The sequence below is a fragment of the Dipodomys merriami genome, unplaced genomic scaffold (genome assembly GCF_024711535.1).
Source record: "Dipodomys merriami isolate MVZ:Mamm:240054 unplaced genomic scaffold, mDipMer1.0.p SCAF_68, whole genome shotgun sequence".
Taxonomy (NCBI): Eukaryota; Metazoa; Chordata; class Mammalia; order Rodentia; family Heteromyidae; genus Dipodomys; species Dipodomys merriami.
In genome coordinates, this window is record NW_027206268.1 from 5198513 (window position 1) to 5215227 (window position 16715).

Genomic DNA, 16715 nt, shown 5'->3' on the forward strand with positions numbered 1-16715 from the left:
TCTTTCTTTCTTTCTTTCTTTCTTTCTTTCTTTCTTTCTTTCTTTCCTTCCTTCCTTCCTTCCTTCCTTCCTTCTTTCCTTCTTTCCTTCTTTCCCTCCCTCCATCTCTCCCCCCTCCCTTTTTGTTCATTTTTGAGACAGGTTCTCACTGTGTAACCAAGGCTGACCTAGAACTCAGAATCCTCCTGTCTCTGTTTCTCTGCCTCCCGAATGCAACTCTGACTGAGAAGGATAAGGCTGCAGTGTTGCCCATTCTGCCCAGGATGCTCTGTTCTTTCTCTGATAAACTAAGCTTGAGAAAATAGTCTTCATTCGAACCAGGCAGAAGCTTCATTTCTAGACCCACCCTTCCTTTTCTTCTCCTTTGTTTTTGTTTGAAGGGGTATCATTACTCTTTTTAATCTCTTTTTTCCTCTTGCCAAAATAGCAAGCCTTTTACAGATCCTATATGTGAACAAAGATGTATGTTTAGTCATGTAGCTGAACTTTCTATTTGTTTCTGGAAAAGTTGAGCAGTTCTGTTTGTGCAGTTGTTATTTCTGTTAAAGGGAATCTTCTTTTTTTTTTTTTTTAACTCTATTTATTTATAAAATATGGTAAGGATTGTGAAACCATTTCCCGAGGGCCTAACTGCAAGCAGTATTCTTCCTCTCTAAAAGAAGTTCTAATTCTCCCCTGTGACTCAAACAGAGATTTAAGACAAGGAAAAAGTGCTGCTAGCACAACCACAGCCATAGATAATTTGCAGATACAGTGAGCCTCCATTTTCTTGTGGCCTAAAGCATAGCTCTCCCTTGATTAAATGCCCAAATATTTGTATTTGGGTACTAAAACCCCTTCTGAAGTGAACAGTGTAACCTGATGCTTCTCCACTCTAACTCATTGTAATACTCTTTTCTTTCCGTTTGACCAGAAATACTAGTCAGATTCCATATAGAGCACTGTTAGCCAGGTGAGAAGTAGTAAGAAGGAAGAAAGGATTTAGTTGAAAAATGTTTTATATGTGGTCACTAGAGTGACTTTAACCTTGTGTCTCTGAAATGGGATCAAAGTTGCCATGCTTCACTCATACAGTGTAAGAAGTAAGTGGACTGTACTTAAGAGTACTTGAAAAATGGTTGATTTCTGCTGGCCACTGGTGACTCACACCTGTAATCCCAGCTTCTCAAGTGGCTGAGATCTGAGGATTGTGGTTGAAAGCCATCCTCGGCAGGAAAGTTCAGGAGACTTTTATCTCCAGTGTAAGAACCAGAAAACTGGAAGTAGTAGAGCACTAGCCTTAAGCACAAAAACTCAGGGACAGTGCCCAGGCCCTGAGTTCAAGCCTGTGACCAAAAAACCCTGCTAATTTCTATTCAAATAATGTTTTACCACTAATTTGGAGGCTGATAATATACTTTTACCCAAAGGCAGATATTTTTTTAAAAAGTTTTAATGCTAATTTTTATTTTTAAATTTTGATGCACAATTTAGTACATTTTCCATAAAAAGTCCACCATGAGCCGGGCGCTGGTGGCTCACGCCTGTAATCCTAGCTACTCAGGAGGCTGAGATCTGAGGATCGCGGTTCAAAGCCAGCCCGGGCAGGAGAGACCGTGAGACTCCTATCTCCAATAAACCACCAGAAAACCGGAAGTGGCGCTGTAGCTCAAGTGGTAGAGCGCTCGCCTTGAGCTGAAGAGCTGAGGGACAGCGCTCAGGCCCAGAGTTCAAGCCCCATGACCGACAAAAAAAAAAAAAAAAAAGTCCACCATGAGAAACATGGTGTGGTGTTTGTCTTGCCTTTTCTCCTTTCCCCTCACTCCTTCTCCCCTTCTTTACCTCTCTTTTATTGTCTTCTCCCTCCCTTCCTCTCTCTCCCATACCTCCTTTCTTCTCTCTCCTTCCCTCTCTTTCTCTCTCTCTTTCTAGCCCTGGGGCTTGAATACAAGGCCTTGGCTGTTCCTGAGCTTCTTTTGCTCAAGGCTAGCGCTCTCCCACTTGAGCCACAATGCCACTTTCTGGCTTTTTCTGTGTATGTGGTACTGAGGAATCGAACCCAGAGCTTCACTCATGCTAGGCAAGCGCTCTACCACTAAGCCACATTCCTAGCCCCCCTCTTCCTTTTTTTGCTACGTGGGTTTACTGTGTAACACAGGCTGGCCTCAAATCCACGACCTCCCAAGTGCTAGGATTGCAGTCACCTACTCTCTCCAGTATTTTAAACTATAAGCAAGGCAAGAAAAGGCTTTAAAATTTTGATCTGAGGGGCTGGGAAGGTGGCTCAGTGGTAGAGCGCTTGCCTTGCATGCCTGAGGCCATGGGTTCGATTCCTCAGCACCACATAAGCAGGGGAAAAAAAGCCGGAAGTGGCTCTGTGGCTCAAGTGGTAGAGCTCTAGCCTTGAGCTGAAGAGCTGAGGGACAGCGCCCAGGCCCAGAGTTCAGGTCCATGACTGGACCAAAAAAAAAAAAAAATTTTGATCTGAAATGAAATTTGTGGATTCATTCACAGTTTATGAAGTACATGTTTCTTAGGCTCATGGTAAATGTGCAAAAGGATTTAAGGATTCCAATTCTGAAAACATAGAAGTCTATTGGATATCCTTTACATAATTTTTAGAGATGGAATTAATATGGACACAGGCTTTCATGAAGCATGAAGATTGTGGTAATGGTGTTTACCTATTAGCTACAGTATTGGTATTTTAAACTTTGCCACAGGTTATTTTCCTGACCATTTGTGACTCATTGTTATAAGTTTCTTGTCATAAATGAGGCTAAGATTTTCAAACTGTTTATAATAGATTTTATAAGGGAGATGATGGCAGAGGTGAGAGGCTGCATTCAGTTTGTCAGACTAATAGGGAGCCATTTGGGAATACTGTTGTTTTACCCCCACACTGATGCAGGAATACTGAATTAGCTTTATGAGTCTAGCACAGAGAGAATAGCAGGCCATGATTAATACAGATCCTAGTTGGTGTGTTCAGTTATGTATGTTCTATAAAATTTCACAAATACACCTCACTTGTGTACATTTTCTAAAACTTTATACACATTATCCTGAAAAAATAAGAAGAAAGCCGTGAGACAGACTGACCTCAGCAGGAGCTCGTTCTAGTGAGTACTTGTAGTGATCGCAGCAGTTACTGTCAGGACAGTGGTAATAACATAATACGCATTATCCCATTTGGTTGTCACAGAGGCAATACTAGGTAGGTAGCGTAACCTCCCATTTTACAGACAAGGTTTGGGGAGTCGCTTCTCCAGAGACCCTGATGAACTAAGGGGTGGGGTCAGGATTTCAGGAGAGATCTAATTGTGAGACTCCACTCCAGGTTTCTATGCCACCTTTCGCTACTCTCTACTGTTAGTCATTAAAAAAGGGGAGGGGGGGCTTCAGTGGGAGCATCAAAATATCAGGAACTGCTGTGTGCTGGTGGCTCATACCTGTAATCCTACCTACTCCAGAGGCTGAGATCTGAGCATGGAATCCAGCCTGGGCAGCAAAGTCAGTGAAGCAGGGAGTGGGGGACAGCTCCTAGACCCTGAGTTCAAGCTCTAGTACCTGCAGCCAAGAAGCAGAAGCCTAGGGGCTGGGAAGGTGGCTCAGTGGTAGAGTGCTTGCCTTGCATGTATGAGGCCCTGGGTTCTATTCCTTAGCACCACATACACAGAAAGGGCTGGAAGTGGCACTGTGGCTCAAGTGGTAGAGCACTCGCCTTGAGCTGAAGAGCTGAGGGACAGCGCCTAGGCCCAGATTTCAAGCCCCACGACTGACAAAAAACAAATCTACTCAAATGAAAGAAAAAAAAAGAAGGGTATTAGGAAGTTGCTAGGGAGCTTTCTGGAATATAATTAGGGAGCTTCACTGTGACCAACAAGAGCTAGGAAGTTACCAGGCTCTTGTGGAGGTACTACATCTTCAGAGAGGTTAGAGAACAGGACTAGGTAAAATTCACATAGTGTATACTATCTCATTGATACACTATGTCCTTGAGCCGTAGAACCTCACTAAATGCAGCAGTCCTCACCGCAAGGGATAGGTGAGAACCGAGAGCCTCTGACTCAGTTCTTTCCCTTTGACTTTGCAGAATGAAGAGGTAATACGGTTTCCTTTTTCTATCTCCCTCTCGTTTTTAATAACTTTATTTGCAAAATGAAGAGAAAAGGCCATTTGAAGATATCATGCATTCTTTCATATGTTTCTTGAGACAGTCTCTTCCTCTGTTTCTCTCTCTAAATGCACCCTCTTACTAACAACTGAAAAATGCCATATCCTCCAAGCAGCCTACTCACTCTGTAAGATGTGACCCAGAATTTTACAGAATCTGGCTGGACTTCAGATGCACACTGAAGTCTGAATTTGATATGGTTGGACTTAGAGTCATCATAGAGCAGAACATTTTGGAACATCAGGAGGCATGTTACCATAGGGGTTAGGATATGATTAGTAGATGTTTGATATCCTAAGTTTACATTAATTGGCATGTGTTACCCCAAATACTTGTACTGTCCTTGGACCTCCCTTAGGAATAATAAACCAGCTGCACACCAAATTATGTCACATTTTTCATCAAACCTAAAGTGCTTCCATGTCCATGGGCTTGGATTCCTTCTTTGTTGGTAGTGTCTGTTTTCTGCAGTTGCGTTTAGGATTTTTCTTTTTTATCCTGTTCTTAGCTGTCTTCCTACTGCTAGATAGTTTCCTTTATATTTATTCTACTTCCATGTTCCTAAGAGCGGCTTGATGTCTTTCATCAGTTCGGGAAAATTCCAAGAAGTTATCTTCATCTAATCCCTCCTTCTTCCTCACCACTCCCCCCCTCACCCCAATCTATTTTGTGTCTACTGGGATTCCAGTTCCATGAATAATAGACTCCTTCACCATGTCTCATATGTCTCATGGTCTTCCTTCCCTGTGCTACATCCTGAGTACTTTCTGCTGACTGACTTATCATCCCATTTTGCCATTGCTTTTCTTCAGCTGTGGCTAATCTGCTGTTCAGTTCACCTTCATGTCAGTAATTTTTTTTTTTTTGTCGGTCATGGGGCTTGAACTTTGGGCCTGGGCGCTGTTCCTCAGCTCTTCAGCTCAAGGCGAGCGCTCTACCACTTGAGCTACAGCCCCACTTCCGGTTTTCTGGTGGTTTTTTATTGGAGATAGGAGTCTCACGGTCTCTCCTGCCCGGGCTGGCTTTGAACCGCGATCCTCAGATCTCAGCCTCCTGAGTAGCTAGGATTACAGGCGTGAGCCACCAGCGTCCAGCTATGTCAGTAATTTTTATTCTAAATTATTAACTCATTTGATAGTTGTAATTTACCTGCTGCATTTTTTACCTCATTGTCCCTCCCTCTCTACCGCCTTCCTTACTGGGGTTTGAACTCAGGGCCTTGTACTTGCTAGGCAAGGCACTCTACTACTTGAGCCATACCCCTAACCCCCTTTGTTTTTGTTGTTTGGGGGATAAGGTCTTAACATTTTTGCCCATGCCACTCGGGGCCTATCTCTCCTCCCTCTTATGTAAGATGGAGTGACAGGTGCACACACCACCCGTAGCTTTTGTGTTGAGATGGGATCTCAATAGCTTTTCCCCCAGACCAGTCTCAAATTACAGTTCTTATCTCTGCCTCCTGAGCAGCTATGATAGCAAGCATGAACCACTGCACCAGGCCTCTAGAGGAGAAGACTTGTATTACTACAGTCTAATTCTATAAAATGACAGCTACAAGCAAAATTGAAGTGTTGTGCAAAAATTGGATTTTTCTGAAATTTCCACAGATACAGTGTACTAATGGGGGAAAAAATCAGCTTCAATGAATTTTCAGCTTTTGGCCTTTTTTTTTTTTTCATGAAAGAAATACAATAGGAGCTGGGAAGGTGGCTCAGTGGTAGAGTGCTTGCCTCGTATGCATGAGGCCATGGGTTTGATTCCTCAGCACCACATAAGCAGACAAAGCCAGAAGTGGCGCTGTGGCTCAAGTGGTAGAGCGCTAGCCTTGAGCTGAAGAGCTGAGGGACAGCGCCCAGGCCCAGAGTTCAGGCCCCACGACTAAAAAAAAAGAAAAAGAAAGAAATACAATAGTAGAGACTTTGACAATTCTACAGTGGTAGTACAGCTTTGAAATTGTAGAACATCAAAAAGGAAATTTTCTCAAATCTACCAACCTGAGTAATAAATGTATCAATATTTTGATAGGTGCTCTTGTAGTAATTTATATAATGCTGCTTTTCTCAAATGAACATTATATTACATACCTATTTTGTAATTAGTTTCCTTACTATCATGTACATATTTCTATATTAAAGTATATAATAAGGTAAGAAGATAGTGTTTTATGATTTTAAAATTATAATTTCCTTTATGTTAGTGTTACACACTAATAGTATGTTTTGTGTTGGCCTTGTCTGTACTCTTTTCTTAATCAAGTTAATATTAACTAATATTGAAAGAATACTCTGGGGGCTGGGAAGGTGGCTCAGTGGTAGAGCGCTTGCCTCGCATGCATGAGGCCCTGGGTTCGATTCCTCAGCACCACATAAGCAGAAAAAGCCGGAAATGGTGCTATGGCTCAAGTGGTAGAGCGCTTGCCTTGAGCTGAAGAGCTGAGGGACAGCGCCCAGGCCCAGAGTTCAAGCCCCACGACTGACAAAAAAAAAAAAAAAAGACTACTCTGTTACCTATCAGTGGAAGTCACTAACGTATTGGCCAGGCTCCGACTCAGTGCTAATGACCTGGTAGAATACCACTGAAGATCTTTTGCTAGATTTGACAGTATTATGATTTCAGTTGTGACTAAAATGATTATACTTTTTCCTACTCTATTTTTATAGTTTTAGAAATTAAGATCTTAGCTATTTCCTGAGAAACAGTTGGAAGTACTTCATTAGCATACAATTTCTACTAGAAAGTATGTACATTTTAAAATAGAAAAATGGCTTTGTGATCTGAGTGGTTGTACAGCTGTCTGAGCTGCCTTCCAAGCCAAGGAACTATACAAGTGCTTTATGACAGAAAACATGATTTTTTTATTTTCTTGCCAGTCCTGGGGCTTGAACACAGGGCCTAGGCACTCCCTGAGCTGCTTTTGCTCAAGGCAAGCACTCTACCACTTGAGCCATAGTGCCACTTCCAGCTTTTTCTGTGTATATCATACTTAGGAATCGAACCCAGAGCTTCATGCATGCTAAGCAAGCACTCTACCACTAGCCACATTCTCTGTCCTATACTTAGATTTTTAATGGACTAATGGCTTAACTTAGTTCCATTTCTACTAACAGCTGTTGCTCAGTGATACCTTTGTTGATTTAAAGCTTAACTTTCTCATGCCCCTTTGTAACTAAGATCTGCCACTACTCTCTTCACCGATTAGCCATCCAACCCTGGGCTTGGTAGCTAGTAGGCCTCAGAGCCATTCTTGTATGACAAGTCCCTTAACATAGCCATGGTGATTCAGGTTAGATTCTTAGAAAGGATGTCTGATAGGCTGTTGTGAAGAAGACAGTGACTAGATAATAAAACCTAACTGTTGACGATCACTAGACATCAGACCCCTGATGTCTCCACTTGTCACCTGAGTGGAGGTGATCTAGCACTCTCTCTCCTTTTTTTTTTTTTTTTTTTTTAAGAAATGATCTTTTTATCAATAGTATTTGGGCAAGTGAATCTAACATTATTACTTTTTTTGGGGGGGGGGGTGTCTGGTCGTGGGGCCTGAACTCAGCCTGGGCGCTGTCCCTCAGCTCTTCAGCTCAAGGCTAGCGCTCTACCACTTGAGCCACAGCGCCACTTCCAGCTGTTTTCTTTTTGCTTATGTGGTGCTGAGGAATCGAACCCAGGGCCTCAGGCATGCAAGGCAAGCGCTCTACCACTGAGCCACCTTCCCAGCCTTCCTTTTTTTTTTGATCAGTCATGGGGCTTGATCTCTGAGCCTGGGCACTATCCCTCTGCTCTTCAGTTCAAGGCGAACGCTCTATCACTTGAACCACAGTGCCACTTCCGGTTTTCTGAGTGGTTTATTGGAGATAGGAGTCTCATGGAGTTTCCTGCCCGGGCTGGCTTTGAACTGTGATCCTCAGATCTCAGCCTCCTGAGTAGCTAGGATTCCAGATGTGAGCCACTGGCACCCAGTTTAAACTTAACTTTTTTTTAATTAAATAATGTTTTCATTTCCTGCAGTTCATTTTGATAAATATTATTTAATATGATCAATACACATAGGTATTGTGGTGCTTTTTTTCCTTTTATTTTTTTTTATTTTTATTTTTTTGTTTATATCATACCAAGGAATAGAACCAGGACCTCATACATACTAGGCAAGCATTCTACCACTAAGCCACATTCCCAGGCCAAACTTAACTGTTCTTAAAACTATTTTTTAATACCTACATAAGGAAACATGCCTTTATTTTATTTTCATCTTTCCACCCATGTTCTTGACCATATGTTTGGTCTATTTTCTCCCAGGCACATTGTGAGCTTCCTGTAAATAGTAACCCTATCTTAGCCAGGCACCAGTGGCTCATGCCTGAGTAGCTCATCCTAGCTACTCAGGAGGCTGAGATCTGAGGATCGAGGTTGAAAGCCAGCCTGCAGGAAAGTCCGTGAGACTCTTATCTCCAACTAACCACCAGAAAACCAGAAGTGTGCTGTGGCTCGAGTGGTAGAGCACTAGCCTTGAGCTGAAGAGCTGAGGGACAAGCCAGGCGCTGGTGGCTCACGCCTGTAATCCTAGCTACTCAGGAGGCTGAGATCTGAGGATTGTGGTTCAAAGCCAGCCCGGGCAGGAAAGTCCATGAGACTCCTATCTCCAATAAACCACCAGAAAACCGGAAGTGGCGCTGTAGCTCAAGTGGTAGAGCGCTCACCTTGAGCTGAAGAGCTGAGGGACAGCGCCCAGGCCCAGAGTTCAAGCCCCACGACCAACCAAAAAAAAAAAAAAAAAAAAAAGAGCTGAGGGACAGTGTTCAGGCCCAGAGTTCAAGCCCCAGGACTGACAAAAAAAATAAAAATAGAGAGAAAGAGAGAGTGATCCTGTGTTAAACATATCCAGATTTCTGTCCACTCCCACGGAGCCTCCTAAAACATAGTAGATGTCTCATAAATTTTCATTAGCTGCTAGAAGTAAATAATAACAAATTGAGTCTCATTGGCTTTAAGTTTTATTTATTTAGAATTGTTACGATTTCTCTGTCTTTTAGTGAAATTGCCACTGTTCTTACTGCTGATTTATCTTTTCTGATACAGCACCTTACATTTTATAATTTTTTTTTTTTTTTTGTCGGTCGTGGGGCTTGAACTCTGGGCCTGGGCGCTGTCCCTCAGCTCTTCAGCTCAAGGCGAGCGCTCTACCACTTGAGCTACAGCGCCACTTCCGGTTTTTCTGGTGGTTTTTATTGGAGATAGGAGTCTCACGGTCTTTCCTGCCCGGGCTGGCTTTGAACCGCGATCCTCAGATCTCAGCCTCCTGAGTAGCTAGGATTACAGGCGTGAGCCACCAGCGCCCGGCTACATTTTATAATTTAATTTGCTAAAATTTTCCTAAAACACAAGTTCTTGTCTTTCTTTTTAATTTGTGATCATTGAGATATTCACTGAACAGAGCACAAAATTCATAAATTTAAATACATATTTGGTATAGACTATTTTCTTTCAGAATTTTGTTTGTATTTTTTTGGGGGGGGGGTCTGGTTGTGGGGCCTGAACTCTGGGCTTGGGCGCTATCCCTCAGCTCTTCAGCTCAAGGCTAGTGCTCTACCACTTGAGCCACAGCGCCACTTCCAGCTTTTTTCTTTTTGCTTATGTGGTGCTGAGGAATCGAACCCAGGGCCTCTTGCATGCAAGGCAAGCGCTCTACCACTGAGCCACCTTCCCAGCCCTCTTTCAGAATTTTGATCTATGTTGTTGATTTTAATCACTTAAGTACTTAGTGTAGGCTAGTGTGTTGCTAGTGGTCATTAGTTAAATATAGGTAGTATTTTTAAAAGATCATCCTTTCATATGTTGTTGGCAAAATAGACTACTCAGTATGTAACTTTTTTTTTGTCATAGGGTAAAGTTCACCTTGAATTAAAACTGAATGAACTGATAACAGAGAATGGAACAGTGTGCCAGCAGCTTGTTGTACAGTAAGCATTACTTCTTTTATCAAAATCAACTAGAAATAATTCGCCATTTTGTGTTCTTAAGCCAACTTCATATTTTTAAATGTTTTAAAAACTCATTTCAAAAATGAAACTCTGATAATGTCATTTCTTTACTAAATTGATAACTCGGTTTTATTTTTCTCATCTACTTTAGGATACAATTCATTCATTGCTTAAACCAAATTTTATTGAATGTGGGTTAAAGGATGCAGGTATGACAAGATCACAGATAAGAATGTTTAACTAATTCCCCAGCACCACATAAGCAAAAAGAAAACAAGCCGGAAGTGGTGCTGTGGCTCAGGTGGTAGAGCGCTAGCCTTGAGCTGAAGAGCTGAGGGACAGCAACCAGGCCCCACGACCGTACCAAAAAAAAAAAAAAGAATGTTTAACTACTTGGCCGTGGAGACTTGGAAGGGGTTTCTTGAAAAAGTCCTGTAAAAGAAACTCATTCCATCAAGCTTTAGAACCCTTCGAGCCCGGGGTGGGGGGGGACTGAGGGGAGTCAAGAATGCTTGCTTTGAGGCTGGACATGGTGGCTCACCCTTGTAATCCTAGCTACTTAGGAAGCTGCAATCTGAGGATTACAGTTCAAAGCCAGCCCAGGCAGAATCTTATCTCCAGTTAACCACCAGAGCACGCTGTGGCTCAAGTGGTAGAGCACTAGCCTTGAGCTGAAATGCTAAGGGGCAGTGCCCAGGCCCAGAGTTCAAGCTCCATGACCCCCCCCCCAAAAAAAAAAAAAAAGAATGCTTGCTTTGAGATTACCAGGACCAAATGTATGGAATCCCATGTGGTTTGGATTCATTTTTATCTCTTCTACCTTGGTCATTGTTATCACCCAGACTCCAGTCCTCTGTGCTAGCTTCCTTCCTCCAGGCTGTCAGCCTCCCAGGCGCTCTTCATCCACACATGCTTTCTGTACCTCAGTGACTTCTGAGTACGCCCGACGTGGCGAGGCCAGCCTTGCCAGTGGGAGGCTGCTGCTTGGGGTTTGGTTTTTTGGTTTTGGGGTTTGTTTGTTTGTTTTTTGCCAGTCTTGGGGCTTGCACTCAGGGCCCAGGCACTGTCCCTGAGCTGCTTTTTGCTCAAGGCTAGCGCTCTACCACTTGCTTTTACCACACCCTCAGACCTCAGGGGAGGGACCAGCTCCTGTTGCTGTTCCAACCAGAACTTGCTCTCAGTTGTGAAAACTCAGCTCTGATATTTACATATCTAATACTACGTATCGAGTTATTTAATTCTGAGAACTTTGATAGAATACATTATGATCCATTATTCCTAAATACATCAGTGTAAAGGAATAAGAGTGTGTGTATGTGTGTGTCTTCGTGTACGTATACATGAATGCAGTGCCAGTACTGGGGCTTGAACTGAGGACCTAGTACTCTTACCTTTTTTGCTCAGGGCTGATTCTTTGCCACATTTGAGCCATACTTCTGACTTTTTGGTGGTTACCTAGAGATTTTTTTCATGATCTGTCACCGTAGGCATTTTCTTGAAGGTTCCTTAAGCTGTCCTCTTAATCCCTCTTCCCTTCATCCCTCTTAGTTACCTTTATATGAAGGCATTTAATGTGTATCTGTGTATTGCTCGAGAAAAATCACAGCCTGATTACATTTTAATTTCAGCATCACATGAACACTTAGATTTGCCCTAGAATCTTTACTTCTTAAACACACCTACAAGATTTTCCCACCATGTGGGAAAAGTAAAACTGTTTTTCCTTTCCTGAACCTTGTTTGCCTCTATCTTTTGGACTGTGTGTACTGTGGCAGTATGAGTTACCCCTTTGTCCAGTGAACGCTGCCTTGGGAGTCCATATCCATCTTCTTCCACTTTAGGAATCTCAGTCCTTCAGCTCTGCCTCCTTTCTCCTGCTTCATCAGCTTTACCCTCTCCTCCAGATGGTTTTCACCACCATATAGACATGTTCCAGCATAGTAACTCCCATCCTAAAAGATAGGCCTCCCTAGATCTGATCTCTGCTCACACTTCCCCCTCCCTAGCTCCCCATCCAGTTTCTAGAGATTACTAGGTTGAACAGTGAAGACACAGAGTATTTCCCCATCAGTGAAGGCATTATTGGTCAACACTGATTAGAGAATGCTTTTAAGAAACCAAGACGTAGATGCCAAAAATGGTCATTACTAATGGAATGATGTTGCTTCTAGAACTTGGACGGAGACAACCTGAAATATGATTCATGTGACTGAAAACTGAATTTATTTTGCTTAAAAATTTAAAACTACACGTAGTTAATGGCTGCAGTGTTAGTATAGCTCCAGTGAAAGGAGCCTGGACTCCTTAGCATTGGTGGTTTCAGCATTGAGGAAAATACAAGATGAAGCTAGAATGTCTTGTGGAGACAGAAAGTAAGGAAGTACTCAAAAAGTAAATGGTACCTACAGAAAGAACACTGAAGGCAATAGGAAAGAACTTGACCAAATCTGGGACAATTTGAGCCTGAAGAGAAGTAAACAGTAATAATGGCTTAAAACCAGTGGAATAAAATAAATATTCACAAGCTAGTACTGATATATATGAATAAAAAATACAGAGAAAGGACTGCTTTTTACTTACAGACTTTCAATTAATAATTGTAGGAGGAAGGCCAGGTACTGGTGGCTCACATCTGTAATCCTAGCTACTCAGGAGGCTGAGATCTGGATTGCAGTTCAAAGCCAGCCCTGGCAAGGAAAGTCCTTGAGACTTTTGTGTGTGTGTGTGTGTGTGTGTGGTCGTGGGGCTTGAACTCTGGGCCTGGGCGCTGTCCCTCAGCTCTTCAGCTTAAGGTGAGCACTCTACCTCTTGAGCCACAGCACCACTTCCGGTTTTCTAGTGGTTTATTGGAGATCAGAGTCTCATGGACTTTTTTTTTTTTTGTCGGTCATGGGGCTTGAACTCCGGGCCTGGGCGCTGTCCCTCAGCTCTTCAGCTCAAGGCGAGCGCTCTACCACTTGAGCTACAGCGCCACTTCCGGTTTTCTGGTGGTTTATTGGAGATAGGAGTCTCACGGTCTCTCCTGCCCGGGCTGGCTTTGAACCGCGATCCTCAGATCTCAGCCTCCTGAGTAGCTAGGATTACAGGCGTGAGCCACCAGCGCCCGGCTCTCATGGACTTTTTTGCCCAGACTGGCTTTGAATTATGATCCTCAGATCTCAGCCTCCTGAGTAGCTAGGATTACAGGCGTGAGCCACCGGCGCCCAGCTTCCTTTAGACTCTTATCTCCAATTAACCACCAGAAAACCGGAAATAGTGCTGTGGCTCAAGTGGTAGAGCATTAGCCTTGAGCTGAAGAGCTCAAGGGCAGCACTGATTCAGAGTTCAAACCCCACGACCGACATCATCATCATCATCATCATCATCATCATAATATTATTATTATTATTATTATAGGAGGAGAATGATGGAAATTAAAAATCAGCATTGACAAACACCATGATAATTGGTTACAGCCAGAAAGGTGGGCTTATACCTGTAATCCTAGCTACTCAGGAAGCTGAGATATGAAGAGCACAGTTTAAGAAGCGGGCCCATTGGAGCTGGGAAGGTGGCTCAGTGGTAGAGTGCTTGCCTTGCATGCCTGAAGCCCTGGGTTCGATTCCTCAGCACCACATAAGCAAAGAGAAAAAAGCCGGAAGTGGTGCTATGGCTCAAGTGGTACAGCGCTAGCCTTGAGCTGAAGAGCTGAGGGACAGCCCATATTTCAGGCCCCATGACCAGACCCAAAAAAAATTAAAATAAAAATAAAAAATAAAAAGCCGGCCTAGAGTTCAAGCCCCACAATTGAATAATAATAAATGAAAAATAAAAAGCCAGTCCATGTAGAAAATGTATGATAGCTGATCTCCAGTTCTCAACGAAAAGTTAGACATAGACCTGTGGTTCAAATGGTAAAGTGCCAGCCTTGAACAACAATAGCTAAGGGACAGTGCCCAGGTCCTGACTTCAAGACCAAGTACTAGCACTTTAAAAAAAAAGAGGGGGGGCTGGGAAGGTAGCTAAGAGTGCTTGCCTCACATGCATGAGGCCCTGGGTTCAATTCCTCAGAACCACATAAGCAGAAAAAGCCGGAAGTGGCACTGTGGCTCAAATGGTAGAGTGCTATCCTTGATCTGAAGAGCTGAGGCCAAGGCCCAGAGTTCAGGCCCCATGACTGACAGAAACAAACAAAAATTAACACTGAGATAACATTACTGGAAAAGTAGTAACCATTAAAAGAAAAGAAAAAAAAGTTGTAATGTTTTACAAGTTATATCTTGTGCATTCAGCTTGGTCTTCTGAGCTCCAGTGTCATCCACTTTGGTATCTGACAGCATTGCAAAGTTTGCATATCTAAAAAGGATTTTTTTCAGAGAAAGGTGGTATTGGGGTTTGAACTCAGAGCCTTATACTTTCTAGGCAGATGTTCTACCACTGAGCTGTGCCTACAGCCCTAATTTTTGCTTATTAGTTTTGAGGTAGTCTTAACTTCTGGCCTGGAAACAATCCACATGTGTTAGGTTTTCAGTAAGCAAGATAGTACTTCAAGAGGTCTCACATTTTTCTGCCCTGGTTGGTCTTGAACTCCCAATAGTCTTGGTTTCCCAGGAAGCTAAGATCACAAGTGTGAGCCACTGGCACCAGTGTATAACTGAATTTTTATTCTCTTTTTTTTTGGGGGGGGGGGTCCAGTCATGGGACCTGAACTCTGGGCCTGGGCGCTGTCTGGCTTTTTTGTTCTGCTTATGTGGTGCTGAGGAATCGAACCCAGGGCCTCATGCATACAAGGCAAGCGCTCTACCGCTGAGCCACTTTCCCAGCCTCTGAATTTTGATTCTCATACTTGGTCCGACTTCTCCCCATAGTTTTAGCAAATATTGATATACTCGATGTTTTTTGTTTGTTTGTTTGTTTGTTTGTTTTTGGGTCCAGTCATGGAGCCTGAACTCTGGGCCTGGGTGCTGTCCCTCAGCTCTTCAGCTCAAGGCTAGCGCTCTACCACTTGAGCCACAGCACCACTTCCGGCTTTTTTCTTTTTGCTTATGTGGTGCTGAGGGCCTCACGCATGTAAGGCAAGTGCTCTACCACTGAGCCACCTTTCCAGCCCAATATACTCAATGTTTTGCATAGCTAGACCTTCATTGTCTTTGACTGCTAATTGGTTTCTGTCATTTTTGTCTGAATTCTGATGCTCAGTTAAACAGTAACAAGCCAGAATACCATTTCTCCCTGTACGTCGGCAGTGTCCCACTTCATCCTCATGTGACCTGTCAGATTTGGAAAGAAATACTGTGAAGTTCTCTAAAGACAAATCCCTAGACAATACTCTCCAGCACCACTGAAGTTTTCCTTAGGTATTAGGAAGTGAAGACCTTAGACATCAGACTAATTAACTCAGTAGTAATTAGTGAACGTTTGAAGAGCGTGTCATCAAGTCATGTTCTACTCTGTAAACCCCAGGGACTATAAGTGGCGAGGTGGATTTGGTAGTTTTTATGGTCCAGAACCTTTCCTACAAAATGATGCAGGAACTGTTGCTGAGACCCAGAATAAATGGCTCCAGAGTTATGTGAGCCTTGCCCTACATTTATGAATCAGATTCTGAGTGGCAACCACAGTGGTTTCCTTGTATGTCATTCATACTGTTGCAGAGGATGTGAGGCCATTTAGCTGGCTTGGTTTGTAGTTTCTCTTTTAGGGTTGCACGGCCCTCCTTTCCTTTTTAGAAGCCACAACAGTTTTGATGTATTATCAAACCACAGAATGTACCTTCTTGGGTGTCTAGGAGGAGGAAATGTGTTCACATTATTTGGTAGTCTCAGTACTGTTTGTAGAACTCTGGTTTAGTGTTCTCTTGAAAGTATAATATAAATGAACAAATGTGTACACACACACACACACAACACAAATATATGGGGTAGCTGGCACGTGGGCATACAAATGCAGACCTGTGAAAACAATTTGAAGCCCTTTGAATATATTAATTTGAGTTTAAAGTTAATGTTTTAGAATGGGGAATGTAGCTCAGTGGTAGAGCACATGCCTGGCAGGTGCAAAGGCCTAGGTTTAACCCCTTGCCCTGGGGGGGGAACACCTCTCTCCCCTCTCTCTCTTCTTTCTGTTCTCTTCCCCCTCCCTCCTCCCCTCTCCCCTCTCCCCGCTCTCCTCTCCCCTCTGTCCTCTCTCTTCTCTCCTCTCTCCATTCCCCTTTCTTTCCTCTTCCTCTCTCTTTCCTCCTCTCTCCCTACTTTCTCACCTCTCTCCCCCTTTCCCCTCTCTCTTCTCTTGAGGGAAATGAAATCCAGCAAGCAGTTGTAAAGGGGGAGCAGGAAGTGCAGTGGCCACCTGGTGACAGTCAGTTTGTTCAGTGTGCCTTGTGTTCATATGTAGAAATGAATCTACCTCATGCTGCAAATGTATCTTAACTGAAGAAAGAAAAAAGTTCTTTAGTTAAACATGACTCTCACATGTCAAATCTTTCTTACTCTACCTCAGCATCAAGGCCTGCCATGGGCTGCCGCTCATAAACGGACAGAGCTGTGATCCTTATGCAACGGTGTCTCTAGTGGGTCCTTCCAGGTAATGCTTACAGAACTCACTGC

General features: G+C 43.3%; 1 protein-coding gene across 5 annotated transcripts in view; it reads left to right on the forward strand.

Annotated features, from left to right (window-relative positions):
• The window catches only part of Rasa2 (RAS p21 protein activator 2), a 120782-nt gene that overhangs the window by 65197 nt on the left and 38870 nt on the right, over positions 1 to 16715 (forward strand). For all 5 annotated transcript variants that reach the window (XM_070005539.1, XM_070005538.1, XM_070005540.1 and 2 more), the window contains 2 exons: positions 10034 to 10110; positions 16609 to 16692. In XM_070005539.1, the coding sequence (XP_069861640.1) occupies positions 10034 to 10110; positions 16609 to 16692 (161 nt within the window). The remainder of the gene's footprint in view (positions 1 to 10033; positions 10111 to 16608; positions 16693 to 16715) is intronic.